The sequence below is a fragment of the Nesoenas mayeri genome (assembly GCF_963082525.1).
Source record: "Nesoenas mayeri genome assembly, chromosome: 21".
Lineage (NCBI taxonomy): Eukaryota > Metazoa > Chordata > Aves > Columbiformes > Columbidae > Nesoenas > Nesoenas mayeri.
The window spans coordinates 3,371,284-3,394,621 of record NC_137571.1 but is presented as its reverse complement, the minus strand read 5'-3'; the positions used below and the strand labels follow the sequence as shown (position 1 = coordinate 3,394,621).

At 52.0% G+C, this 23,338-nt stretch overlaps 2 protein-coding genes across 3 annotated transcripts in view; one reads left to right on the top strand and one right to left on the bottom strand.

The window, feature by feature from the left end:
• SRRM1 (serine and arginine repetitive matrix 1) overlaps positions 1-23,338 on the top strand; it is a 156,610-nt gene that overhangs the window by 95,647 nt on the left and 37,625 nt on the right. The window lies entirely within an intron of this gene.
• Positions 1-23,338, bottom strand: part of RUNX3 (RUNX family transcription factor 3) — a gene marked incomplete at both ends in the record, with an annotated part of 51,093 nt that overhangs the window by 5,909 nt on the left and 21,846 nt on the right. The window contains one exon of the mRNA XM_080357552.1: positions 6,002-6,166. Within this exon, the coding sequence (XP_080213678.1) occupies positions 6,002-6,166 (165 nt within the window). The remainder of the gene's footprint in view (positions 1-6,001; positions 6,167-23,338) is intronic.

Here is a 23,338-nt window from a genome sequence, read left to right as displayed (position 1 = left end):
AGACGAAGCGGGGACAGAAATTCTCTGTCTGTATATACCTTGGGCTATTTTTCTCTACTACTTTCTGTGATGCTTGGCCCTGCAAGTTGTCTTTCAGCATTTTTCTGACCTCTCTTGCTCTCTCCTTCCTTCCCATGACCATAACAGCTCCATATGGGAGCACGGGGAGGCAGGTGGCCAAAGATGGGGGAATCTGCTCTGCCCGGGAAGGTGCACGAGATGCATTTGGTCTCTAAAGACCCAGCTCATCTCTAGAGAAGGCGCCGCTCTCGTCCCCACCCACGCACGCTCTCACGCCTCTGTCACGTATGTGAACGAGTTCATGCGATTCCAAGTCAGGGCCACCTAAAAAAGCAAACGGCCCCTTCCTCCCACCCCGCGAAAAACAGAGCAGAATTTATTTTGGGGGGAGGAGGGGAGGTGTTGAAAAAAAAGGAGGGTGTGAACAGCATCCGTTGTTACACGCCCATGGAGCGATTGTTGTGTAGCTGATACGAGCAGCTCAGCGACTGGGTGCAAGTACTTCCTCTGCAGAGTTTGAGCAAAAAAAGCCCAAACCCCAAACCAAAACACACCGGCACACATGGCGCTTATCGCAGCATCACCAGGCACCACCTCAAGGTCGCCGAGCGCGTTTGTTGCTCGGTTTTCTCATTCTCCTCACACAATTCTCCGTGCACACGCTCGGCTCCCAAACCCGCCCCGGTGAGCATCCCAAACCCTCACTCTGCTCTCCTGGGTCCTCTCCCAGCACTTAATCAGACCCTGAATACAGTGAGCAACAGCCTCCTGGTCTATACAGGTGGGCAGGGCAGTGAGAAGGGACCTTCCTAGGTGTTCCCGGCTCAGTGAATCACACATCGCATCTCTGCAAACTCCCCCAGGTCCATCGGGATGCTCCCACCCTTCTGGGGAGGACCCTGCTGCCAACATCCAGCTGGGATTTATTGCAGGCCAGTTCAGCCCCATCTCCTGTGCCAGCACCCTCCTCCATAGCTTACATTAGCTCCTCTCCCTCCCCGATGTTTACCCCCTGGGTGTATTTAAACAGAGCAATCGGCCCCGCTCCCAGCCTAGACTAAACAAGCCGGGCTCTCCCGGCTTCCTCTCCCTCCGCTGCTTCTCTTCTCCCCTTGCCATCCCCAGAGCTCTCCCCTGCCTGCATCTCACATCCCGCATCCCCGCATCAACCTCAATCCCTGCCGCTCCATCCCGCCAAGCTAATGAATAAGCTAACGGTGCTAATTGGAGCGGGTGGGTGGGCTGAACGGGATTGCAGGCACTCCCTCTGGCCTGCCCCCGCTTCGCTCTTTACCTGTATTCAAAGAGTATTAAAAAAAAAGAGATTAACAAGCCCTGACTACATAAAAGGAAGTTGCAGGATTTACAACCCCGCCTGCAGCTAGACCACCGTGCCTGCCGAGCAGGTCTGGGCCAAGCCAGGTCTGCCATGGGAAACCCACTGCGGAGCGCTGGGGTGATAAGGGCGGCTGATGGGGCGATCGGAGGTTCGGCTCCTGCCCCGCTCCAGCGCTCCCGGGCTGCACCGCAGCCCCACGATGCGGCAGCGCCCTCCCGCAGCGGGACGGCGGGCTGGGGGATCGCCGGCGGCGCCCTGAAGCTGGCAATCAGCATCCCAGCATCGCCAAAATCCCACGGCAAAGGCGGGATGGCATCCCTGGAGCCCGAGGCAAATTCAGCCAGGCTCATTGCAAGCTCATCTGCTGTTATTCCATAGGAACGGCAGCGCTCCGGCACCCTGAGCTGCGGCTGGGAGACGCAGACGGCTGCACATCAGTGGTCACGGATGCTCGGACTCTCTTTTAGTGGATGCTCCCAAACAGCGCTGGCCTGCGGTTCATCTTTGACCGTTACATGCCAAATCTGCTTAAGGGACATCCACGGGCAAATGTAATTGAGAGGAGCAGAAAAGCAGTTTAAAGATAGGCACAGCAGCCTGCGGAGCCTGAGAGCAGGCAGGAAACCCATCTTCTGCGTGTTCCTTCCTTTGAGGCTGAAGCTGGATCCCACAAGATGTTTTCTTCCCACTAATGCTTGCCTGGCTTCCTTTGGAAACAATTTAGCCTCTGCCCATGGTAGAATGTTTTTATCCATTAAGAAAAGGATATTTTAAAGAAACCATAAGTCGATCTGGACAGGGATTAGGAAGCAGAAATTCAGTGTATTTGCTGGGCCCGTAATTCAGGACTTAACCTCAGAGCAGCCACGTTGCATTTCGGAAACAATAGGGCACTTGGTGCCTATGCCAAGAGGTTTCTTAAAAGTAATGTAATACTTTAAAAATGTAAATTTAAAAAGAAAAAGAGAGAGAGATTTTGTTCTAAATGCATATGGTGAAGCATTCTGCTGAGGACTGGCCTGTGTTAAAAACGTTGCGCTGGTTTTAAGTGATGGATTGGAAATCAAGCTGGTTAAAGCTGGGCTGTTTCCAGGTCAGGAGACCCCAAAGCTCTTCACCAGCAAAGACAAAGTCTCCCAAACTGTTCGGCAGATGCTGAGGCTGGGAGAGGCAGGATGGAGCCTGCAAAAGGATCCAGCATTTACTCTTCTCCCTGGGAAGCCAAGGGAATTTGGGTTTGCTGGAGCAACATGAAGAGCATGCAAGGGGACGTTAAGTGCATTAATCAAAACAGCTCGCCCTGTAGATCAAATTTAGAATGGCTTTGCAATTGTCCTTGTGTACTCAAGGCCCCGACATGCCGCTGGACAACGCACACAATTGCTTTTGAGTGGTTGGAGATGTTTCCACCGCAAAGCCGGGGCGCGGAGCGGCTGCGTGGGCGGCCCCGCTCTGTCGCAACGGGAACCGACCGCTGCGGCACGAACCGCGGCTGAAATGCGGGCAAAACATCGCAGGGAGAACCGGGGGCTGCAGGACCATCCTGGTTCTCCCCACGAGGACGTGTGTCCATCCCCATCCCCCCCATCCCCAGAGCAACGGGGGCCCCAAGAAGCAGCAGAAGCAAGTTCCTTCAACATCTTGCTTCACTTTTAGAGAGCTACTTGATTTGGGTTTTTGTCCTAAGCTAGAAGACACAACTCAAAATGAAGCAAGCACGCAAGGCTCTGGCTTCGCGTGCCCCGTAATAAGGAACCATTTCAAGCCATCCTAATGACAGCTTGGTGTCTCGCTGCGGAGACGGGAGAGCCGGCATTTCAAAACCTCACATTTTCCAGACCTCGCTGCAGAAGTATCGGGCCAAGTGCTCAACGGGGGTGAACAGCTCTGCCCAGCTGAAGCCGGGGAAGCAGCGCTGGTTGATGTGAGACCAGGGTCTGCTTGTCCTACCTTCCCCGCTACCGGGTTCCCATCACAGCTACGCTGGGGTGAACCCTGAATTGCGCTGTTTTCCCTCCAAAGCCGTGGAAATTGGGAATAAAATCCGGTCTGTGGAGGGTTGCAGATGTCAGTCCCGTTTGCAGACAGGCATGGGAGGGATTGATTCCCACATGGGGTAAGGCGAGACCGAAGCCGCTGACTTGCACTGACACTGGGTGGGGGGAAACCAGCTGGAGAGCAGGATCTGACCCGCTCAGCCACGGTGCTGAGCACCTTCTCCTCCCGTGTTTCCTGGCATGCCCTTCAGAAACCATCAGCTTTCTCTTACCGGGAGGTTTTTGGTTTGAGACCATTTAACCTCAGGATGATCGTTTTACACGGGGGCTATTTATAACCCGCACGGGCAGCTTTCCTGAAAGTCCTCTGCACGTGGCCGGGGGCCAGATCCTTCCTCCCTCTACACCAGCGTCCTTGCTGTGATCTCCACCAGATCAGACCAAACCCATCCCCAAAGGACCCCAATTCCCCCCCAAAAGAAACGCTGTCTCCGACCTCTTTGCCTCAAAGCCCAAACCCCACGTGCCCAGGGATTTGAGGTGCCCGAACCCCGCTCAGTGGCCACGGCTGTTCCTGAGCAGCTCGGCTCCCAGCCTGGTTTTGCCAGAAGGATTAGGAAGGGTTTGTGCAAACTGCTGGGTCAGCAGAACCGGGAGGCCCCAACCACCTCTGGCACATGGGGGTTCATTCCCAGAGAAAAGAGCTGCCCGTCCAGCCCCCTTTAATCCAGGGGTGCGAGGGTGCTAAAACATTGATGTTGGGAAGCACCCGGGTAAAGGATGAACTCCAGCCCATCCCACCCAGCTGATATCTCGTTATGCTTTTTGCTAATTGGCTTCTCGTGCGTGTTACCTAAGAACGTGCCAAGTCGCGAGAATTACAGGCCTGTTAACTCCCGTGTTATTCTTGGCATGGGCCAAGCTCCACTTGGTTGGCTAAAAATTACGATCGTGGTGAATAAGCCATGTGTATGTGAGGGGAAAGGCTTAGAAAACGATTATTACGATGGGTTATAGTCAGCGTCGTGTCACAAGGACGGGGCTGAGGTTACAATTACCCAACTGGTAAGAACCCGCAGTCATTTTAAGACGGTTCCTCCCGTTTTGGGAGCGCGGGAGCCAAGCGCAGAGTGCGCACAAGGCGGCTCCCGCAGCATTCCCAGAGCGGGGGGGTCACTCCGCAGGAATGACTGGAGATGGCTCATTCGCGTCTCCTCTCCTGCTGTCACTTGACATTTGGGAGTTTGGCACCCACGGCAGCTCGTGGCCAGCTTATCCTCCTTTTGCTTGTTGAATTTGTGTCATCACCTGATTCTTTGCTGCAAACGACACTCTCTGGGTTTCTGGCACCACGGGGCACTGCGCTAATTTAAAATATGCCTCTTTTTTTTATTCTTCCCTCAAGAATCTGTTTATTTATTACGCAGCCAATGAGATGAGACCATAAAACTCTTTCCCCCTCTTGCTTTTTTTTAACGAAAATCAAACGGTAATCCTACACGAAATGCCCGTCTTCTTCTCATAAACAGCGCGAATATCAATGAAAATTCCAACCATAAGAATTTGCATTTCAATGAGAAATAGATTAAATTTTCACTGTAATTTTGGGTTGGGAGGAGCGGGGCGGCTTTTACATTTCACGTCATGTTTTCCAACGTGTTTTTGCACCTGAGACGCCCTCGTTGCCAATGACACTGAGGTTCTGCAAACGTCCGCGTCACTTAAAACGCACCGTAAAGGCTGTTGCAGCTTTTCAGTCTGAAACCTTCCAATGGCCAAAACTCAAAATGCAAACAGCTTAAATATTATCCCTTAAAACCAGTTAGAATTGCTGCTCGTTTTCAAAGGAAAACACCACCAAGATGAAAAACACGTGGAAAAGGAAAGCGTCTTGTGTGCAGAACAGTCTCTTTAATACATCCCGGCGGCTTCTGGCTGTGCTGAGAAGCGCAGCGAGGCGGGAGCATCCCCACCGCTGGGTATTTTCAAATGCAAGGCTTAATTTGGGGGCTAAAAGTTCTAGATGCAGGGGAATGAGCAGCGTGGCCTCTCTCGAGTAACTCTGGTGGCAATTCCAACCTCTTTCCTGGCAACGCGGTTCTCGGGGAGCGCCCGAGGGCTCAGCTCTGCCGATGGCAAACCTGGGAGGAGCGGGGCCCGTGTGTGTGCGCACGCGTGCGCCCATGCAGGTGTGCAGACGTGTGGGGAATTATGCCGGAGTCGGGCGCTAGATCACCAGACTTGGCATAAACACAATGCAACCAGATAAGAAGCCCTTTGGATTAGCATGTAAAGTATAATCCACCCTTTCTAGTTGACGCTGTGAAGCTCTCCAGTTGCCTTCATGTCAAAGAAGCTACTGGATTCAAAGGGTGCTGCTTGCGTTCATGCTGAAACTGCTCAGTTTTGACTAGGACCCCATATCTAATGGTGGACGGAGCGAAATCACCCTGATTTCCGATTCAGCAGCCACCTGCTGATTTAATGGGTGCAAAAAGAGCCGAGAAACCCAACCAAACCCCTTCTTGGCTTGTCCCCCAGGCAGGGACAGCCCCAAAATACCACCCGGAGGGATGTTCATCCACTCCCTGCCTGGCACGAGGGTTTGGGGTGCAATGTCGGGCTGGGGCACCCACCCAATTACCTTGTATTGGAGTCTGAGCCTGGGACCCAAAGTGGCTGGTGGTGCTGAGGGATCCGCGGGGGTTGGGTGTTGTTGGGGTGACCCTCATGGATTGGCGCAGCCGTTCCAGTTCCCCGTAGCGGTCGGTGAAGGGTTTGGCTTGGTCTTCTAGCTTTTGTCTGTGCCCTGGAACATGATAAGAGAGTCTGATATCTAATCAGTTACCCTTTGGCGAGAGCGCCCTGGTTACACACCAAGCCAGCGCAGCCTCCGTCTCCACGGTTTGCTGTTATTTGCATGGGGGGTTTTGCAAGGCACACACACAAGAGTATCTCACAGTTCAGGCCAACAAAGCCTGATGAGGGAGGGACACAGACCAACCCACACGTGTGGCCCCAGATGGTTTGGAAAGTCAGGCACCCGATGGAGGAGCAGGATGCAGGTGCTGGGGTCGGGATGTCCCATGCTCGAGCGACCACCTACTGTCAGTGCATCTGAACGCAGAGAGGAGACACACGCAAGGCAGGAGAAACCCCATCTCCTGGCAGGGTGGTGATTGGGCAACCAGCAAAGGAAACCTTTAATTTTAAGTATTTTCAACAGCATTTTATCCGTGCACAAAGAATAAACTCTGGTCTTGCATCACCCCCCTCCCCAGCTCTGTGCACCCAGAGCCAAGCAGGGCTGGGGAAGGTGCAGGAGATGGGGAGGGACCAGTCCGGCCACAGCACCACACATGGGCCACCTCACTTTGCCTCTTTCTGTTCCTCTTTTCCTACCCGTAAAGCGGGGAGACGATTCCCCCAACTCCCGCAGGCAGGGCAGCAGCCAACGAGCATTTGTAAAGCGCTCCCAGCTCCTTCGGTAGGGCTGGCACAGGGCAATAATTATTAAACTTATGCTAATTGTCCCGAGGCAAGAAGCGCATGAAATACACTTGATACATAACTTTTGCATTTTACTGTGTTAATCACTGCTGAACAGCTTTACTCTCTCTGGGCCAGATTCCAGTCTCAGTTACACCCGTACAAAGCTGGAGGGACTCCAGAGAAGCTGGAGCTGCTCTGGTTTGCCATCGGTGCCAGGTTCAGACCTTGGATTCTCCTTGTTCTTTACCTGCCACGGCCAGACGGCCCTGAAACGCCCCCAGCTCTTTGCACCTGCCATGAAAGGACCTTCCCAAGGTGGGGAATGCCTTATCCCAGCGGAATCGGGAGCAGAGCTCGGGGCACTGGAGGTGTGCGGGCACGCCGGGGAGGCAGGAGAGGAGCTGGGAAGACAAAAAGCCTTTTGCAGCTCTTCTGAGAGCTGAGCCTTATCAGATCCAGCCCTACAGCCCAACATCCACCAAGTGGGGCTCAGTTCTTGGCAGCTTTTAAGAAGAAAAGCAACACATTTGAAAGGCGACAAACGCAGCCACCTCTTGCTCGCACCCCCCTTCACATCTGCGTAGCGTGAGCTCGGGTGTTAATTTATAGCGAAGTCACAGAAAGTCCCCAGACTTCCCCCTCTTTAAATCTGATGGCTGATATCTTCTGATCTCACGTTTTCTTGGCTCGTGGTGCTCAGGCTGCACTTGCCAGGCTGTCTGCAGAGAAGCTGGTGGCTTGGAAGGGACGGCATTGATTCTGGAGGGGACCTCCTGCTCCCAGCTGAGCTCCGTGCCACAGCAGCACTCCCTGGGTGTCCCACCAGCAAACTGTCCCAAACCGCAGTTTTTAAGGGGCTTTGACCCTCCCCTGGGAACTCCACATCCAAGTGACACCCACCACCCCAAAACCTCTATAATCCCCAAGCTTCTGGGTGCAGAAAAGTCCAAGCTGAACAAAAACGTGCTGACACCAGAGAGCAAAACTTGGTGAGGACGAACTCCCAGCACAAAGCTGTATTTTGATAAAGTGTTTTCCCTGCTGTGTGAAGTAAACCAAGGAAACCTCAAATCAACACCATAAACGATCTGTTATCATCTCCGTGCGTCCCTAGACCTTGGGCACCTCTGCCTTATCCGATGGTCTTTGGAGATGTGAGTGTTTGTCACACGGTACTTGTGCCTTCCCAAGGGGGAAAGTGTGGTCACTGAGGTGCCTTCTTTTGGTCCACATTGTATTACTGCAGCACGCATTGGAGCGCAAAAGAAGAAAAATAGGTTTACGTTCTTCCTTTAACCACTTTTCTCAGGCAGAGCTCAGCGGAGAAGCCAAAAGAACTTCAAAGACCGAGTTCCATGGAAATCTAATGGAAATTAAGTCCTCTGCCTCTATCTCGGCTGAAAGCCTATCCTGCGGTAGTATCTGGCATGTGACGGAGCAAATCCTGAAAAATAAATCAAGTGATCTCTGTGCTGATAATGTTTGTAGAGATTATTGAGCCGTACGACTGAACCGAGGGCTTCATGTGGCTGCATCATGCTGCGCTGCGGTTGCTCCGGTCCCTGCGCCGTCTGAACGCGGGTACAGCCCCGGAGGGGGTTAACCTCATGAAAATAGAAGTGCTGTATCTACCCTCTCTGAAAGGGGCTGGTCTGCGGGGAGACCCAGAAACTACCAGCAAACACCCCCCAAAAAACCTTAAACTGATAAAAAGGAAGTAGAAAACTTGATGCAAAAGGCAAACATGGGCTTATTTAGGAGCGAAAAGCCAGAGGAGTCATGGTGGGATTGGGACACTTCTTGGCTTTCATAGACCCTCCCTAGGTTGTATCCCACCCCATCTACACGGGAGGGGCCGGGAAGTGTTAAACTGCAAGAAAAAAGGTGGTGAATGAGTTAAAAACCACCAGCTTGGCCTGCCAAGCCTGGTTGGTACAGGCTGTCTCCCCAGGACTTCCTGCCGCTTGTCACTTTGAGCTGGGGACGTCAGACTTTGTCACGCAAGAGAGGATCGCTATTAATAGGTTTCTTTCATCAGAACAACCTGAGCTTTTTAATTTCTGCAGCGGTTGGCTTCATTAAAAGCCCTTCCCCATCTACCCACAGCTGTCACGGAGAGGAAACCAGTGCCGTCAAGTGAACAATGGCTCATACCTTAGAGAAGAGGAAGGTGGTTTCGAGCTTAACCCAAGGACTGACTCAAAGCCGCCCAATGCCAGGGGGTGGGTTTTCAATCGACTTCAAACAGCTCCAGGCCTCATCCCAAGAAATCAGTCGGAGGAGTCTTAATCACTCCAACCTGTGGATTTTGGGGCACGAAACCTGCTGTTGGGTTGGCGGTTGTGCACTGTGTTTCCAGCTGTGCTAGCACTGCCTCGCAGGGCAATATTTATGGAAACAACAGTCCTTAGGTCTACGAAATGATGGCAGCTACTGACCTTAGGCACTTCTTGTCAACAGCGCAAGCGTTTTAATGCTGGATCAGGTTTCCGAATCTGTTAACTCCGATATTGAACATGACATGATGTAAACATTGACAGATCACCTACGATCCTGATGCAGTAACAAGATCTCTATCAGCACATCAAACAAACGATCCCATTGAACACTTCCCAGCTGGAAGAGCCGATGTGAATTTGACACTTTAGGCCAGTAATAAGAAGCATACTGGAAGTTTTGGGTGTTTCCTTGGAATGCAGACAGTGAAACAGTGTGTGCCACACTGGAGCTCCAGCCCTCAAAACGGTGATTCAAAGTCATGCTTTCTGCATTAAAACATTTCAAAGACCAAGCAGATCCTGCCCTTCCTTCTAGGAGTGTGCAACCTGATGTGGCTTCCGAAGCTGGGACCTGGATGGTGTTTCCATCCATCCATTGCGGGGTGTCCACCAAAAGCAGCTTATTTCCCTAGATTCCTGAGATGCAGAATATAAAGTTGATCAAAGGTAGAAAGACAGTCCAGGAACTTCATGGCTTGAGTGATACCAAAAATCTTAGAGCGGGTAGATTTGAAAAAACACTCTTAGGAGGGCCTAGTGGTCCTGGTCCCCTGATTTATCTGTGTTTAGATGTAGATGGGGTCACAGGTGGGAGAGACAAGGAGGGCACAGCCTGCCCTCTGACTTCAGGGGGTTTGGATTTGGGTGTCACGTTCGTCCCTGTCCCCCATAGCACCGTGTTACTAAAGGAACGGGAGAGCAGATGGTGGGAAGTGGCTTGGCCATCCCCAGGCGTCTTGCTGCGAAACGCTGGCGGCAAGCTGGAGCAAAGGAAACGCAGAGCGTTTCAGCTCGGAGGGGATGTTCATTAATACACGCATTTGCAGATCATTTCCTTCTCTCCACCGAGGAGGAGACGAGAACCAGGAGACGGTAGCGCGGGCTGGGGCAGCAGTTCGAGCTGAGCCATCAGCAGCCCCCACTCGTCCATGTTCAAACCAAGGCTCCAAGCGTCCCACCAACAAGCTCCGACCACCCTCACCCAAGGCTCTGCTCAAATATTATCAGCCAAATGCCATGGTTTAGCCGAGCAGGAGCTCTCTGGGAGCAGCCAGCCCAGCCACGCCGTGCACAACCCAATGGCTTAGTCTCTACACGTCCTTGAGAACCCACCACAAGAAAGTGATCAGCAGCGGATAAAACTCAATGCACAAAACACCTTTCAAATCCCTCTTGTAGCCCTCAAAATAAGAACTTCAGAGAGACACACCAATCCTCTACACAAGGTTGAATTTCTTCCCAGTCTGAGTCTCGGCTAGACTATCAAGTCCCAGCATGTGCTCCAGAAACAAGCCACATGTGAACCGCCTGTGTTATGGGAACAGCAGGCCTGTCCCTTACAGCAGATGCTGGGGCGGTTTCATCTTTGCACACCTATAACCCGAGATGTGAACATCCCTCAGGTTTTCCCTGGAAACCCACCTCCAGCTCCACACTCGCCACGGGGAATTCCTGGCCAAGAAGAATTTGGTGGGGCCACACGAGCGGTGAAAGAGGGAGCGGAGGACAGTGTGGAGATGGAAACTGGGCTGCCCACAACTGGAAGGGGCTCAAATATGATGTCTCCATGGAGGATGCTGGAGATCTCCACCGAGCTCTGGTGAGCAGCAGGACCAAGGCAGTGATTGTCCCCCTGCACTGGGCACTGGTGAGGCTGCAACTCGAATCCTGGGGTCAGTTTTTGGCCCCTCATGACAAGAAAGCCCTTGAGGTGCTGGAGCGAGCTAAGAGGAGGGAACGGAGCTGGTGAAGGGCTGGAGCACAAGTGTGATGGAGACTGAGGGACCTGGGGGGTTCAGCTGGAGAACAGGAGCTGAGGGGAGACCTTCTGATCTCTGAACTGCCCGAAAGGAGCTTGGAGCCAGGGGGGTCGGGCTCTGCTCCCCAGGAACAAGCGCCAGGAGCAGAGGAAACGGCCTCAAGTTGCGCCAGGGGAGGTTGAGGTTGGATTTCGGAACAATTTCTTCCCCAAAGGGCTGTGGGGCATTGAACAGGCTGCCCAGGGCAGTGCTGGAGTCACCATCCCTGGAGGGTTGGACAGACGGACATGAGGTTCTCAGGACATGGGGCAGTGCCAGGGCTGGGGAACAGTTGGACTCGATGATCTTGAGGGGCTTTTCCACCCCAAATCACTCCGTGATTCTATGAGTAGCAGCAGCTGGCAAGTGCCAACGCTACTTCAACCCACTTCTAAAAGTTGAAGCCCAGAAGTTCACAGGAGGGAGCAGGAGGAAAATGTTAGAAGGAACCGTCTCTTCTGCTGCTGAACAAAGTCAAGCACAGATAACTCATTATTCACATGTTTGAAGTTGGCTTGCTTACGCCATTTGGAAGGAGAATCAGTCACGGCGAGGCTTTGCTTTGGTTTCCTCTGGCTTTCGTGAGACACTACGGCTACTGTCTTCCTCCAGCTTGGAGAGAAAGGGGAGTGTGTCGCAATGCGCCTCGGCTCGCATGTCCTGGCAGAGGATTTACACCGACCCGAACAACGAAAGGAAAATCATATTGAAGGGGGTGGGGGAGAGAATTAACAACAACAACAACAAAAAAAGGTTGCTAATTTATAAAGCTTTTTTAGCTGATGGTGGTCCGAGATGAATTGGCTGCCTCTAAAAGGATGAAAATAAATATCCCTCTTTTTGAAGGAAATAGGCTGGCTCCTGGCCAGCTGGCAGGAAGCACCGAGATATGTTGCATTTACAGTAGGGTTTTTTTGACTGTCTGAAGCTCCAGCAGCAGGAGAGATGTTTGCGAGAGGCAGCCTGGTATTGATTAGCTGCCTTTGCGAGCCCCTAATCTCCTCTCACTTCTGGGCTAGTCCCTTGGCTTTGCCTCTGCCCACCCCATTGCAAGGCCTTGCAAATGGGGCGGCTTCTGATAAACCCTATGTTGGCTTCTCATTACACTGGGAAACCCAAAGAATAAGTCCTCTGGAAGGAAAACAAAGCAGGGCATTAATTCAGCTATTTGAGCAGAAATCTAGGGTAGCATTTCCCAAACCTCCTGGGATGTGCGAGCTGTGTATCCGTGTTCAAATCCAAAGGAACATCACACCCAAATTTCCATGCAACTCCAGCGCAAATCCCAAAAGGACACGGGTTCCCCGTTCCCAGGGTTTCAGCCAGAAGACTGGATCTTTCTGGATTAAAAATGAAATGTGTTTAAAGCACTTTACAGCACAGGTAAAGCTGGGGGCATTCTCAGCAGCAGACTGGGTAAAATTCATCATATTTGAGCATTTAGCCCACTTGTGCCTCACTGAAAATCCCCACAAGTGCTTTTCTGCATCTTCCCATCCTTAAAGACTTCTGAAAATCTATCTACAAGACTGCAGAGCGAATTAGGTTGTATATAAAGTTAATGTCACCCTGTACGTCACAAACGAGCAGATGGGTGCACATCGGTGGGAAATCCAGCAGCTTTCATGGGTGCAAAACCCACCAGCCTTGCTGACTTGTCTGCAGTTGCTCCCCTTTCTAGGAAGGCAAAATTCATCTATGGGCCATGATCCAGTTCTCCTGGAATTAGGCAAACCCCTGATTCAAAGATTTCAAAGCTGGGTGCTTGGAGGAAGCAGCCGGATCTCAAGTACCTGCAGCTGATATTGCCTCAGTCACGTCTCAGATCAGATTTGCAGCTGCATATATGAGCTGTCGCTGCACAGATCAGTGGAGTGATGCCAATTTACCATGAGTTAATGCCTGCTATCTAACAACTTGAAATGGGACCTGCGTGCTACCAGTATAGCTGGTTTTTCCCCAGTAATAACCTGTTCCATTAGGGCAAGCACATCAAATTCCTTTGGGTGACACTGGTTAAGGACACTCTGCCCAGGACGGGAAGGACCATCCTCTGGGGTCAGCGCTGTGCAAGGAATGTGCCGCGGTGCAGGTAATGCATTGGAGATGTCTCAGATGCCGTGTCCATGTGGGAGCCAACTGGATATAGCAGCATTTTTCCAGCTGGTCCTGGGCTCCGGATAACCCAGCACAACCCAGATCAGACCCAAATTTTCCCAAGATTTGAGGATGCTGAGCGCTGGGTTTCCCCTTTGCCCTGGGACAGAGCGGAGCCCAGCCCTGCCATTTGAATGCTAATATTCCCCCATCCCAGGACTGAGCTCCGAGCTCCATCTCCAGAGACTGCCTGGTACATCGGATAATTACAACTCCTGACGAGCTTTGCCAGTGCACACAACGCAACGCTGTAAGCAAGAGCCCCAGAGCAACGCTACCTGCACGGCACCTTCATCCTCTCTGCAATGCTGCTCCTCCAAAGCCAAAAACCAGAGCTGCCGAGCTGCTGCCTCCTCCCAAACCCAGTTTTGGGATGCGATGGGCTGGGGGAGGCATGGAGCACAGGGGATGCTCCCCGCTTGCAGGGTCTCTCTTCTTCCCTCCCCTCTCTCCCCCGTTCCCACTACAGCGCATCAATTCACTGGAAAGAGTGCGATAAAATAATGCAAAATCATGTCTAAGCACCTTCCGCTGCAGGATATGATTTATCTCTGGCTGATTGCAGAACAGGTGACCGGGCTCCGGCAGCGGAAGAGAAGGGTCTTAGGAACTAAATTTCATCGCACTCTGAGTCAAATCCTCTTCCTCCCTCTGCCACATCATTAAAGTGATTGGTTGTGCTGATAAGCCCTTTCGAGAGGGAGAAACAAGATGTGTCCTGCCCTGACATCTGATGTGATCTTGTGGTTTTGTTTGATAGTTCTAGCCTTTTAGTTCATGTCTTCCCCGAAATGAAACTTGCCTTTTAGCACTGACTTCTTTTATTTTTTCTCCTGTTTTCCAATCCACGACCCGTCACACTGTCCTCCCGAGCTCACAAATCCTGCCCGAGGAGGCATTAATAAACCTGCAATCCAGCTATAGCTCGATAAATCCTCACCGACAACAGCCTTGGCGTCTGTGCAACGCTCCCACATCACCCGCTGCCCGGCCGGTTATTAGATCTGCTTTACAAATGGGTAAACTGAGGCACGGGGCAAAACAGCCCCTTTGGAAGGAGGAAAGCTCACCAACATCCTTGCTCACAAATACTCCTTTTTAGTATCATCCCATCACCTGCATCCCAGCACAACTCGCTCCTGCGCCCGGCATCGAAACACCACCGACATCCTTCTGGAAGGAGCCGTCAATGAAACTTAGTTCTCCAAACATCCACCCCATCCACCAGAGTTTAATCTCTTCCAAATTCAATCAATGCCCACTTCTCCGACTCTGATCTATTGCATTTCAGAGCAGGAGCAGATACGCCTCTTCCACCCCCGCTGAGAACCGTGCCCTGGGGTTTTCCCGAAGCCTTCAAAAGCAGGAGGTATTGCAACCAATTTCAACAAAGATTTCTTTGTACAACGCAAGCAAATATAATTTCCCTGTTCTGACTCCCAATAACTGCTGCACTCAGCAAATATTGGTCATTTTTAAGTGAAATTATTTCGAAGTTCTTACACGCCAGGTGATTATAAAAGGAGAGGTGGAATTTACTATATGTGGCAAATAAAATAATTAGAGGAGTGAATGTGCTGGAGCCCATATTAATGCAGCAACCGAAATTATATTTCGAGGCCGGGATTACAGCCTGGAGCTGTAGAACCAATGGCCCAGGCCATGCAAACCCCCAACCTTTGTCCCCGCTCTGCTGTCCCCAGGGAACTCCCAGCACCAGGGTGTCCCCTGGGGTGTCCCAATGTCCTGCCCAGGGGTGACAGGTCCCCCATAGGGCTGGGGGCTCCTGAACAGCCCAACCCACACAAACCCAGTGCTGAGCTGCTTTTCTCTTCTGATTTTCATCCACCACCCACCCCAGATCTGAGCCCCAACTCCCCATCTCTTTGTCTGTGCAGGATCGGGCCCCAAGGGGTTAAGTGGATACCAACACCTATAAGAAATTAGAGGAGGAGGCAGTTTAACATAATTGCTCGCCATGCATGTATCAACAGCGGTCCAGAACTGCCTCTGCAAGAACACAGTGCCCTGGACGGTCTGGGCACATCCCAAAGGGTGCAAATTCCCCCGCTGGGATCAAAACACATTAGCGATGGGAATACAAACAGAGAAACCCTCCTGCGCAGCAAGTACCGATTTGCAAGGGCTCCGGCATGAACTCGGGAGCCCTGAGTCTCGCCCAGGCGTCTCCTTGTCCCTCCGCACCATCCGCCAGCCTCTGGAGATGCGGCTTCGGCTTCGTCCTTTGCCTCCCGTTCGCGGCGACTGCGGCGGTGGGAGGTTTTTAAGGGATCTGGCAGATGGAAGGTGAGAGTGGGTGGTGCATCATGCCCTAATCAAGCTGCACCGATGCTTTTCATGTGTCTCCATCCAAAGAACAAATGGGATCAGGAAGGGTGTGATGGAGCTGGACGGTCCCTGTGTGGGACGCACAGGGTGGCCAGAACTCTTGGTGACCGTCCACACAAGTGCCCCATCACCAACAACCCCAACGGCAGCCGGGGGACAGCCGAGAAAACACCAATAAAACTTGAAGATTAAAACACGTCGCATTCCCACCGAGGATTTCCCATGCCCACCTTGTTTCAGGACACCCCAAAAAGTCCACGCTCCATCCAGAGCCCTTTTGCTCCTCCAGGCAGGACCAGCATGGGGAGAAGCTGAGAAGCAGCTGAGAAGAAGCTGAGACCCAGGAGCTCTGTCTGTGTGGAGCACGACTGGGATGTCCCCAAGCAATGTCACCCCCCTGTGCCCAAGGGCCACTGCTGGGACCACCACAGCAGGTCCCCCCTTGTCAGGGTGATGCCGAAGCTCCCACGTGCTTGTACGGAATAGAGAGTTGAATCGGGAAGCAAGAAAGTGTCACTCAGCATTTCCTCTTCTTCCTCCCCAGGGAAAGGGACAGGTCTCAAGAAGTGGGAAATCCACATATTTTAAGCACCGCGTTTTAAATTGGAACAAACTACAGCAATTTTACATCGATAAATAACTATCCAGGAAGCGGTGAGATCATTTTTTTATTTAAATGATCTTATTGGTTTGATTGATTTGGTTGCCCCTTTTCTTTTCGTTTTCCTTTTTCTTCACCATTTCCCCCTCTTTTTTTTTTTTCCCCTCTAATTCCCAGACAAACTGGGAAATGTCTGTGTATTTATATCTCGCTAAGGACAAGCAGGGGAAGAAAACAAAAGACCCTAATAATATCCAAAACTATCACCCCACGGGAGCACTTTAGCACCGAGCCTGCTTCTCATTACAGAAACATCCCCAGTTCAAGTTTTATGCATCCCCACAAGGAAGCCTTTTTGCCAAGATAAAGATCTGAAATGGTACAATACTGGCACGGCGCAGCCCCCGTCCCCGTCTCCATTTGAGCTTCTGAGAAGCGCAAATCCCTCTAATAATTTATTATTTCTTCTCCAAGCACTTCCCAAAGTCAGATTGAACCTCCAAGGGTAAAAGGCGCAACAAACAGGGGGTGTCAGGGCCCCGGGCACGCTGCGGACTCCCAACATTTTCCGTAAGAATATGGTAATTTGGGATATTTCTGCTTTTGTTCCTCTTTGGCTCCCATTCCGTCACCCTGTCCGACTCGCCGCTCCTGCTTCTTCATCCTCAGCTATTTCAGACCGTCCCTTGTTGACTTGCACCCGTCTCTGCCACCCGGTAGATCCCAATTCCCCCATGTCCTGGCAATGGGAGAGCTACAGATTTTCATCTCTCCATCCCGATTCATGGAGGTGACATCCTGAGGGGGCACGACGCATCGTCCCAAGCTCCCCTGCATCCCACTGAGCTCATCCAGCTCCCCCACACCCTGCACAGCTCATCCAGCTCCCCGTCTCCTCTCAAAATTGCTTCAAATAATACCAAAACCATAAGATAACCTTTTTCTTCCCCCCCTCCCATATGGAGGAAGCACAACGTGGATTTATACAAATCCCCCGCAGCACAGGACAAAGCATCAGCTAAAATCCACCCCGGGCTGGGGTGATGCATGAACTCATGGATCAGTTTTCCCAGAAGCAATGGGAACATTTCTGCCTTGTTTTTCTCCCTCTTTTCCCCCAAAATGACGCAAAGGAAAGATGCTCTTTGTTCCAGCTATCCCGGAGTCAGGAATCTCAGCAGACACCATCAATACTTTTAAAGACGCTACAACCCCGAAGTTAGAAACGAAATAACGTGTTTCATATCTTGCAGAGTTGGTTATTTTGCAGTTTTTTCTGGCATTTAAACCATTAAGGCATGAAAATATGACACTGCTGAAGGAATCAAGTTTGCACAGGGCTGCTGTACCCCAGGAAAAGCAAACAGGAGCGTGGAAGGGGGAGCTGAAACCCCCCAAATTTGTACCAGTGAGAGCAGGAGAGCTGACTCAGCTCTTCAGACTCCCCCAGCCCAAAATCTGCGGGTCAAACTGGGCAGAATGGGAGGCTTAGTCTTGCACGGGACACCTGGTGATTTCTAGGTATTAACATCATATCGGGGCCTCTACAGAGCTTATTCTGGTGAATGGGGTGGAATGTTGCGCTTCTTTTCCTTTCCCTGTGTAAAATGGGTTTCGGTTTTGCTATTTCTCATAGTAAATCTCAGACTCATCTGCAGCCACGAGGAGCAGGAAAGTAGTGGGAGGATCACTTGCTTTGCTTTTTCTCGCTAGCCTCAAATGGGAGCGTACAGCAGGAATAACGTGGGGAAAAATCCACGGCACCGATTCCTCTGAACTCAAGAAAAATGGATTCATAGGCGCTTTACATTAAAACAAGAAAATAGAAAAAAGAGAAAGGCTTTCTGAGGGTGGTTTGCAGACGTGCCGGGGTTCGGGGAGCCGGCGAGGCGCTGGGCGTGGGGCGGGAAGCGAGATGGGGTGTTGCTGGGGGTGCGGGCAGCGGTGCCGAGGTGTGTCCGCGGCAGGACGGGCGGTTCAGGGCGCTGCTCTTATCGGGGCAGCTCGAGATGGATCGAGAAGCCACGGCGAGGTGTGTGTCATCCCCAGGACGGGCTGGTACGACTCGTCCTCCTCCCCGGCTGCCACCCGGGCAGCACTGCGAAAATGTCCTTACGGCAGGGCTGGGGGCACATGGGGACACAGACACCCCTTCCCACAGGCCCCCACAATCAATAGCAGCAAAGCCTTCTTCAGGCTGGATTTACAGACAGGGTTCTTCCCATTTACAGTCTTTTTTTGCTTCTTTAATCCATACTCAAAGCCAAGAGCCCCCAGTGCACGGGGGGCTCAAGGGCATCCAGCACCCAAGCCACAGCCTTGCACCCACCGACCGCCAGCACCCTGGGGACACAGGTGCCACCAACACCTTGCACAGGCATGGACAAGGGGGTTTCCACCCCCAAACCCTTCATTTCCCAACCAGGAGCACAGGGCTGGGGCTGATGTTGTATGTGGGGCAGGCGGGCAGGGAAACCCTCACCCAGCTGAGGCTTTTGAAAACATGAAAGCTAAAAAGCAGCGGTTCTTGGAAAAGCCTCAGAGCCGTGGGAGGTGAGAAGCCTTTCCACCCGCTGGCTACGTGCCGCACAATGGGGGAGCACTGGGCGCTTGGGGTGAGCCAAAGCGGTGGCCACCAGGTTGTTCCCACTCCCAACATGGCCCCATTGCTCCATCCTCATGGGACACAGAGGGAAGGAGCTTCTTGGGGATGACAAATGATCACAGAGGGGATTTGTAGCTGTGCAGGATGGGGTCCTACCAGAAAAACCTTGTGTGGACAAGATGGAGAGGGGACATGGAACACTCTTGCCTGGCTGGGGGTGTTCCAGCCACAAGCCCCCTCCTCCTCCTGGTCCAAGCCCAGCGATGCTTCAGCATGGGGACACCCTCCTGGCACTTACCCTGGTCACACCAAGTGGTGACACAACCGAAAGCACTGACTCTCTGATGAACAAACCCAAAATGAGCAGGAGACGCCAGCCACCATCACCCCCACAAATGTTTGCATTGCAGACAAGTGGGCAACAAGGCGGGGATGTGGGGACCCCACTGCCCCTCACTCCTCCAGCATGGAAACCCAAGCTACAACGCTTCCTCATCGTCACCCTGCACTTCATCATTCAGCCCAGGATGGGACAAAACTAAACTGCAATGTAAGAGCATCGTAAGGGAGGTCTATGTTGCTCCAGCATCCCGCTCCCTGCTCCACTCCCCACCTTCGCTGAGGGGGAAGAAAACCAGCTCCGTTCACCCAAATTCACACAGCACTAAACCTCAGAAAAGCAACTTTGTGCATCCCCGCAAGGGTTATGGTGGGTGATCAAGTCCTCTTGCTCTCCCCTTCCTCCTCGGCGGGGATGGGGGGGAAACAGAAACGAGGGGTTAAGGGCAAAGGGGGTGAAGGGGGGAGAGGCTGAGACTGAATGGCAACAAGAAAATAAGTCCTGCTGAGCTTTGCCAGTGCACACAAGGGGGACGGGAAGTGGGGAAAAAAGGGGGATGGGAAGGCTGCCAGCAGGTGGGTGTGATGGGGAGGCCCTGGAGATGCTCCCATGCACCCAGGACCACACCAAACATCCCCAGATAGATTCCAGCTATTCATTTTTTAACACATTCTGCCTCTCGTGGGTTATTCTGCAGGCAGCTCCAGGTATGGGAGGGCTTTGCACCAGGGCTGCAGCTTGGCCGAGTCGGGCTCTTGCTAAATAAAGAGCTGCAGAGGAGGGGGGGATAAATAATAAGGAAATTCCACAGGAAGTTCAAATATTTTATTACTTCCTGTTTGTACAAAGTATGTCAACACTTGGCACCCGCTGCGCCAGTTGTTTAGAGCTAAGGTGTCAACTTGAAAAAATGTCCTTTTTCTCTCCAGATCTGACCCGGAAAATGCTAGAGCTCAAGGAAAAAAGTAGTAATAATAATCTGGGAGTGAGCCTGCGCGGTGCTGGGACCGCGGTGGAGCTGGCGAGATGGTGACTCGGCCAAAGCCACCACGATTCTCAGCCTCACACGTACCCTGACGTGGCTCCATCAAACCAACACCCTTGAGTGTCCTCAAGCCCCTGGTCCCCCATCCAGCTGCACCCCCGGCCCCGTGAGGGTCGTCACCCGCTTTCCCGTCATTCCTCACCCATCTCGACTCAATTGCAAACTCCTTAGAAGTTCTTTTTTATTATTATTTCTTTTTCTGGGCACGGCTTGAGTTAAAAGACTTGCTCAAGGGCTGAGATGAAGCGATGGGGCAGGAGTGGAAGATGAATGGGGTGCTGGGAGGTGGGGCATGGAGCCCAGCCACGTTCTGACCCAAAAAACCCCACGAGAACGGTTGCTGGAAGGATTTCGCGGCATCTGAGAAGACGATGCCCAGGGCTTTCCCAGGGCGCCAAGACAAATGGCCAATACTTTCCACATTTAAGGGCGCTTCGCTGCCCATTCACACCAGCCCCACATCCAGCCTCCAGCTCCGGCCAGCACCGATTCTGTGCAACGGGAGCCAACGCACACCATGTTCTGCTCATTTGCAACTCTGAAGCCATGTTTGATAGATTAAAATAGATTTTATATATTAAAAATATATTTTTATGCACACACATATGCACGTATTTACAAAATTGCACATGTGTGCTTACATACATCATAGAATGTCTTGAGCTGGGAAGGACCCACAAGGATCAAGTCCACATAGATATTTATATATATTTATATCTATTTAACACACATATATAAAAATATATATTTAAATATATATATAATATGTATACACACACAAAAATTGCAATTCCTGCTGGCAGCTCTCACCTCCCAAAGCCAAGCAATGGAAGGCAGCGCAAACCATGGTGTTGGGCCAAACTGGTTCTTACTGGGGCTTTACCGGCCGCAGTGGGCGGCCAGCAGCCTGATGGGCGCTGCACACCCAGGGGTGCTGTGCCGCAGAGCCACCCAGTGGCAGGTTCACCAGGAAAACCACCTTGGGTTTCCACAAGCGAACCTGGATCACTTGGCAGCCGGTATTTCCACACCGGGGGTTTCTGCACGGGGCTGCAGGGAAGGGCGAAGGGCATTATTGCTTCTAAGTTATATTTTTAAATTCGTGTTTATTAGAAAATGCAAAACAAAGTGTGGCAAAAGAGGATTTTTAGTTTGTTTTCTTCTTGGCTTGCACTGGATTTTCATTGATCGCTAATTTAAGTTTGTTTTCTTCTTGGCTTGCACTGGATTTTCATTGATCGCTAATTTAAGCCTTGGGGTCAAATTACAAGTCAAAATATGACCTTTACTGCTAACAAATCTATGATCTATGAAAAATCTAAATCTATGAAAACGGTAAAAAAAAAAACCCAAACCCACAACTTGTATCTAAACTCCTTCCATCAGGAATTTGTGGGGGTGCAAGGATGGGGCAGAGATCAACCTCTGGGCCCCTCACGGAACAAGCAGAAGCAGCAAATAAACCCCACACAGAATTCCTTAATGAGCTCACACCTCCCAAACAAACACTTTGAGGTCCACAAATCAGAAGAAAAAAAGGCCGAAAAGTGCTGACGTTGCAGGCAGGATGGCGTCCCGGGGAGGGCATCCCTCGGGCACCCAGCGCTGGGCACGCCGCTCCGCTCCATCCTCCGCCTCTGCATCCCTGAGCCAAACGAAGGCACAGCCCCAAGCCGAACGGTGCAGGGCGAGCACACCCGAGGCTCAGCCCCTCGCCCGGCCAAACCTCCCCCTCCATATCGGAAAACTGAAATTAAAGATGGGGAGCGATGGGCCAAGGTGTTGAAATGCAGGAGGAGTGGGGATGATTCAGCAGGGGGTTTTGGCGAGTCAGAGCAAAACCAAACGCTAAGAGTAGGAACTATCTCGCCTTGTATTATTATTTATGTATTCCTGATTATTATTATTATTAGAAAGGCGATCTGATAGAGCAGATAAAGGGCTGAGCCAGGAGTCAGGAGACCTGGTTTCTATTCCTGACCTGGCAAAGTTGTGAAATTCCCTGCCCAGCCCGTTCCCGGTTCCCACCACGACTCGCTGCCGCAGCCCCATGACGGGGACCTGCCTTGTGTTTCTGGCTTAAAATAAAACCCAACAGCATTGCATCCCCTGGATGCCAGCTTTGCAAATCCAGCCCGACAGCTCAACAAGCTCCTTTAAAGACTTTCATGCTCCAAAATAAAAATCAAGGGTGGAAGAAAACCCAAACAGCCCCGATGCAAATAAAACCCCCTCGCCGAGGTAACAGCCTCCACCTGGCCTGACATCAAGGGGCACCCGTGGCCCAACGACAGCATCAAGAGACAAATATTTTCTGAAACATATTTAGAAGGATCAAACCGTTTCCCTTCCATTTGGGCACTGACAGCTTGACACGCAAAGGGAACAAACTCGGCTTTATAGTCCCCGGGGTGGCGCGGAGCGAGTGGGAAGGTGAAGGCACAGCGAGAAAACGGAGATGGAAGCACTAGGGACGAGGTCCCGTCACACAGGGGTTCCCGCAGTGCCAATAATACAACTGACAAAAGGAAATCCCTCCAGCCAACAGCACCGGAGTGTTTCCCCGCATCGTGGGAGATGCCAAGGTGAGCTCAAACCTGCCCGATGCCAAAAACCAACCCAGCAGCTGCCTTTGCAAAGAGCCGCCCTCAGCCCAGGGGCACCGTCCCGCACCAGCGGAGCCTCCTCTGTCACAGCACAACGACGTTTCCGTGCTTGAGTTGTCTCTTTGGGTTTTCTCAAGCAAGGCGGCTCCTGGCCGCTGCCAGCGGAGCCTTTGACAACCCGAAAGTGAAACCACGCAGACCCGAAGAGGAAGATTCCGCTGAGCTCCCCCGGGCCCGTGCGGACAGACGGACGAACACGGCGCAGAGGAAACCTGCAAACACTTTGGGTTTAATAATCAGCAAGCCAGCCTCCAAAGCACCTCTGGCTTTGCAGCCCCCTAGAAATGCCCTGTGCGCCTCCACATTTGAGGCCTCTGTAGTTTTGCTGTCAAAGCGCAAAGCATTTTCCATGCGTCCCAAGCACTATGAGGAGCGGAGCTATAAAACCATCCCTGTGCAATGGGACACGGAGCACGGTCAGAGCGAGCA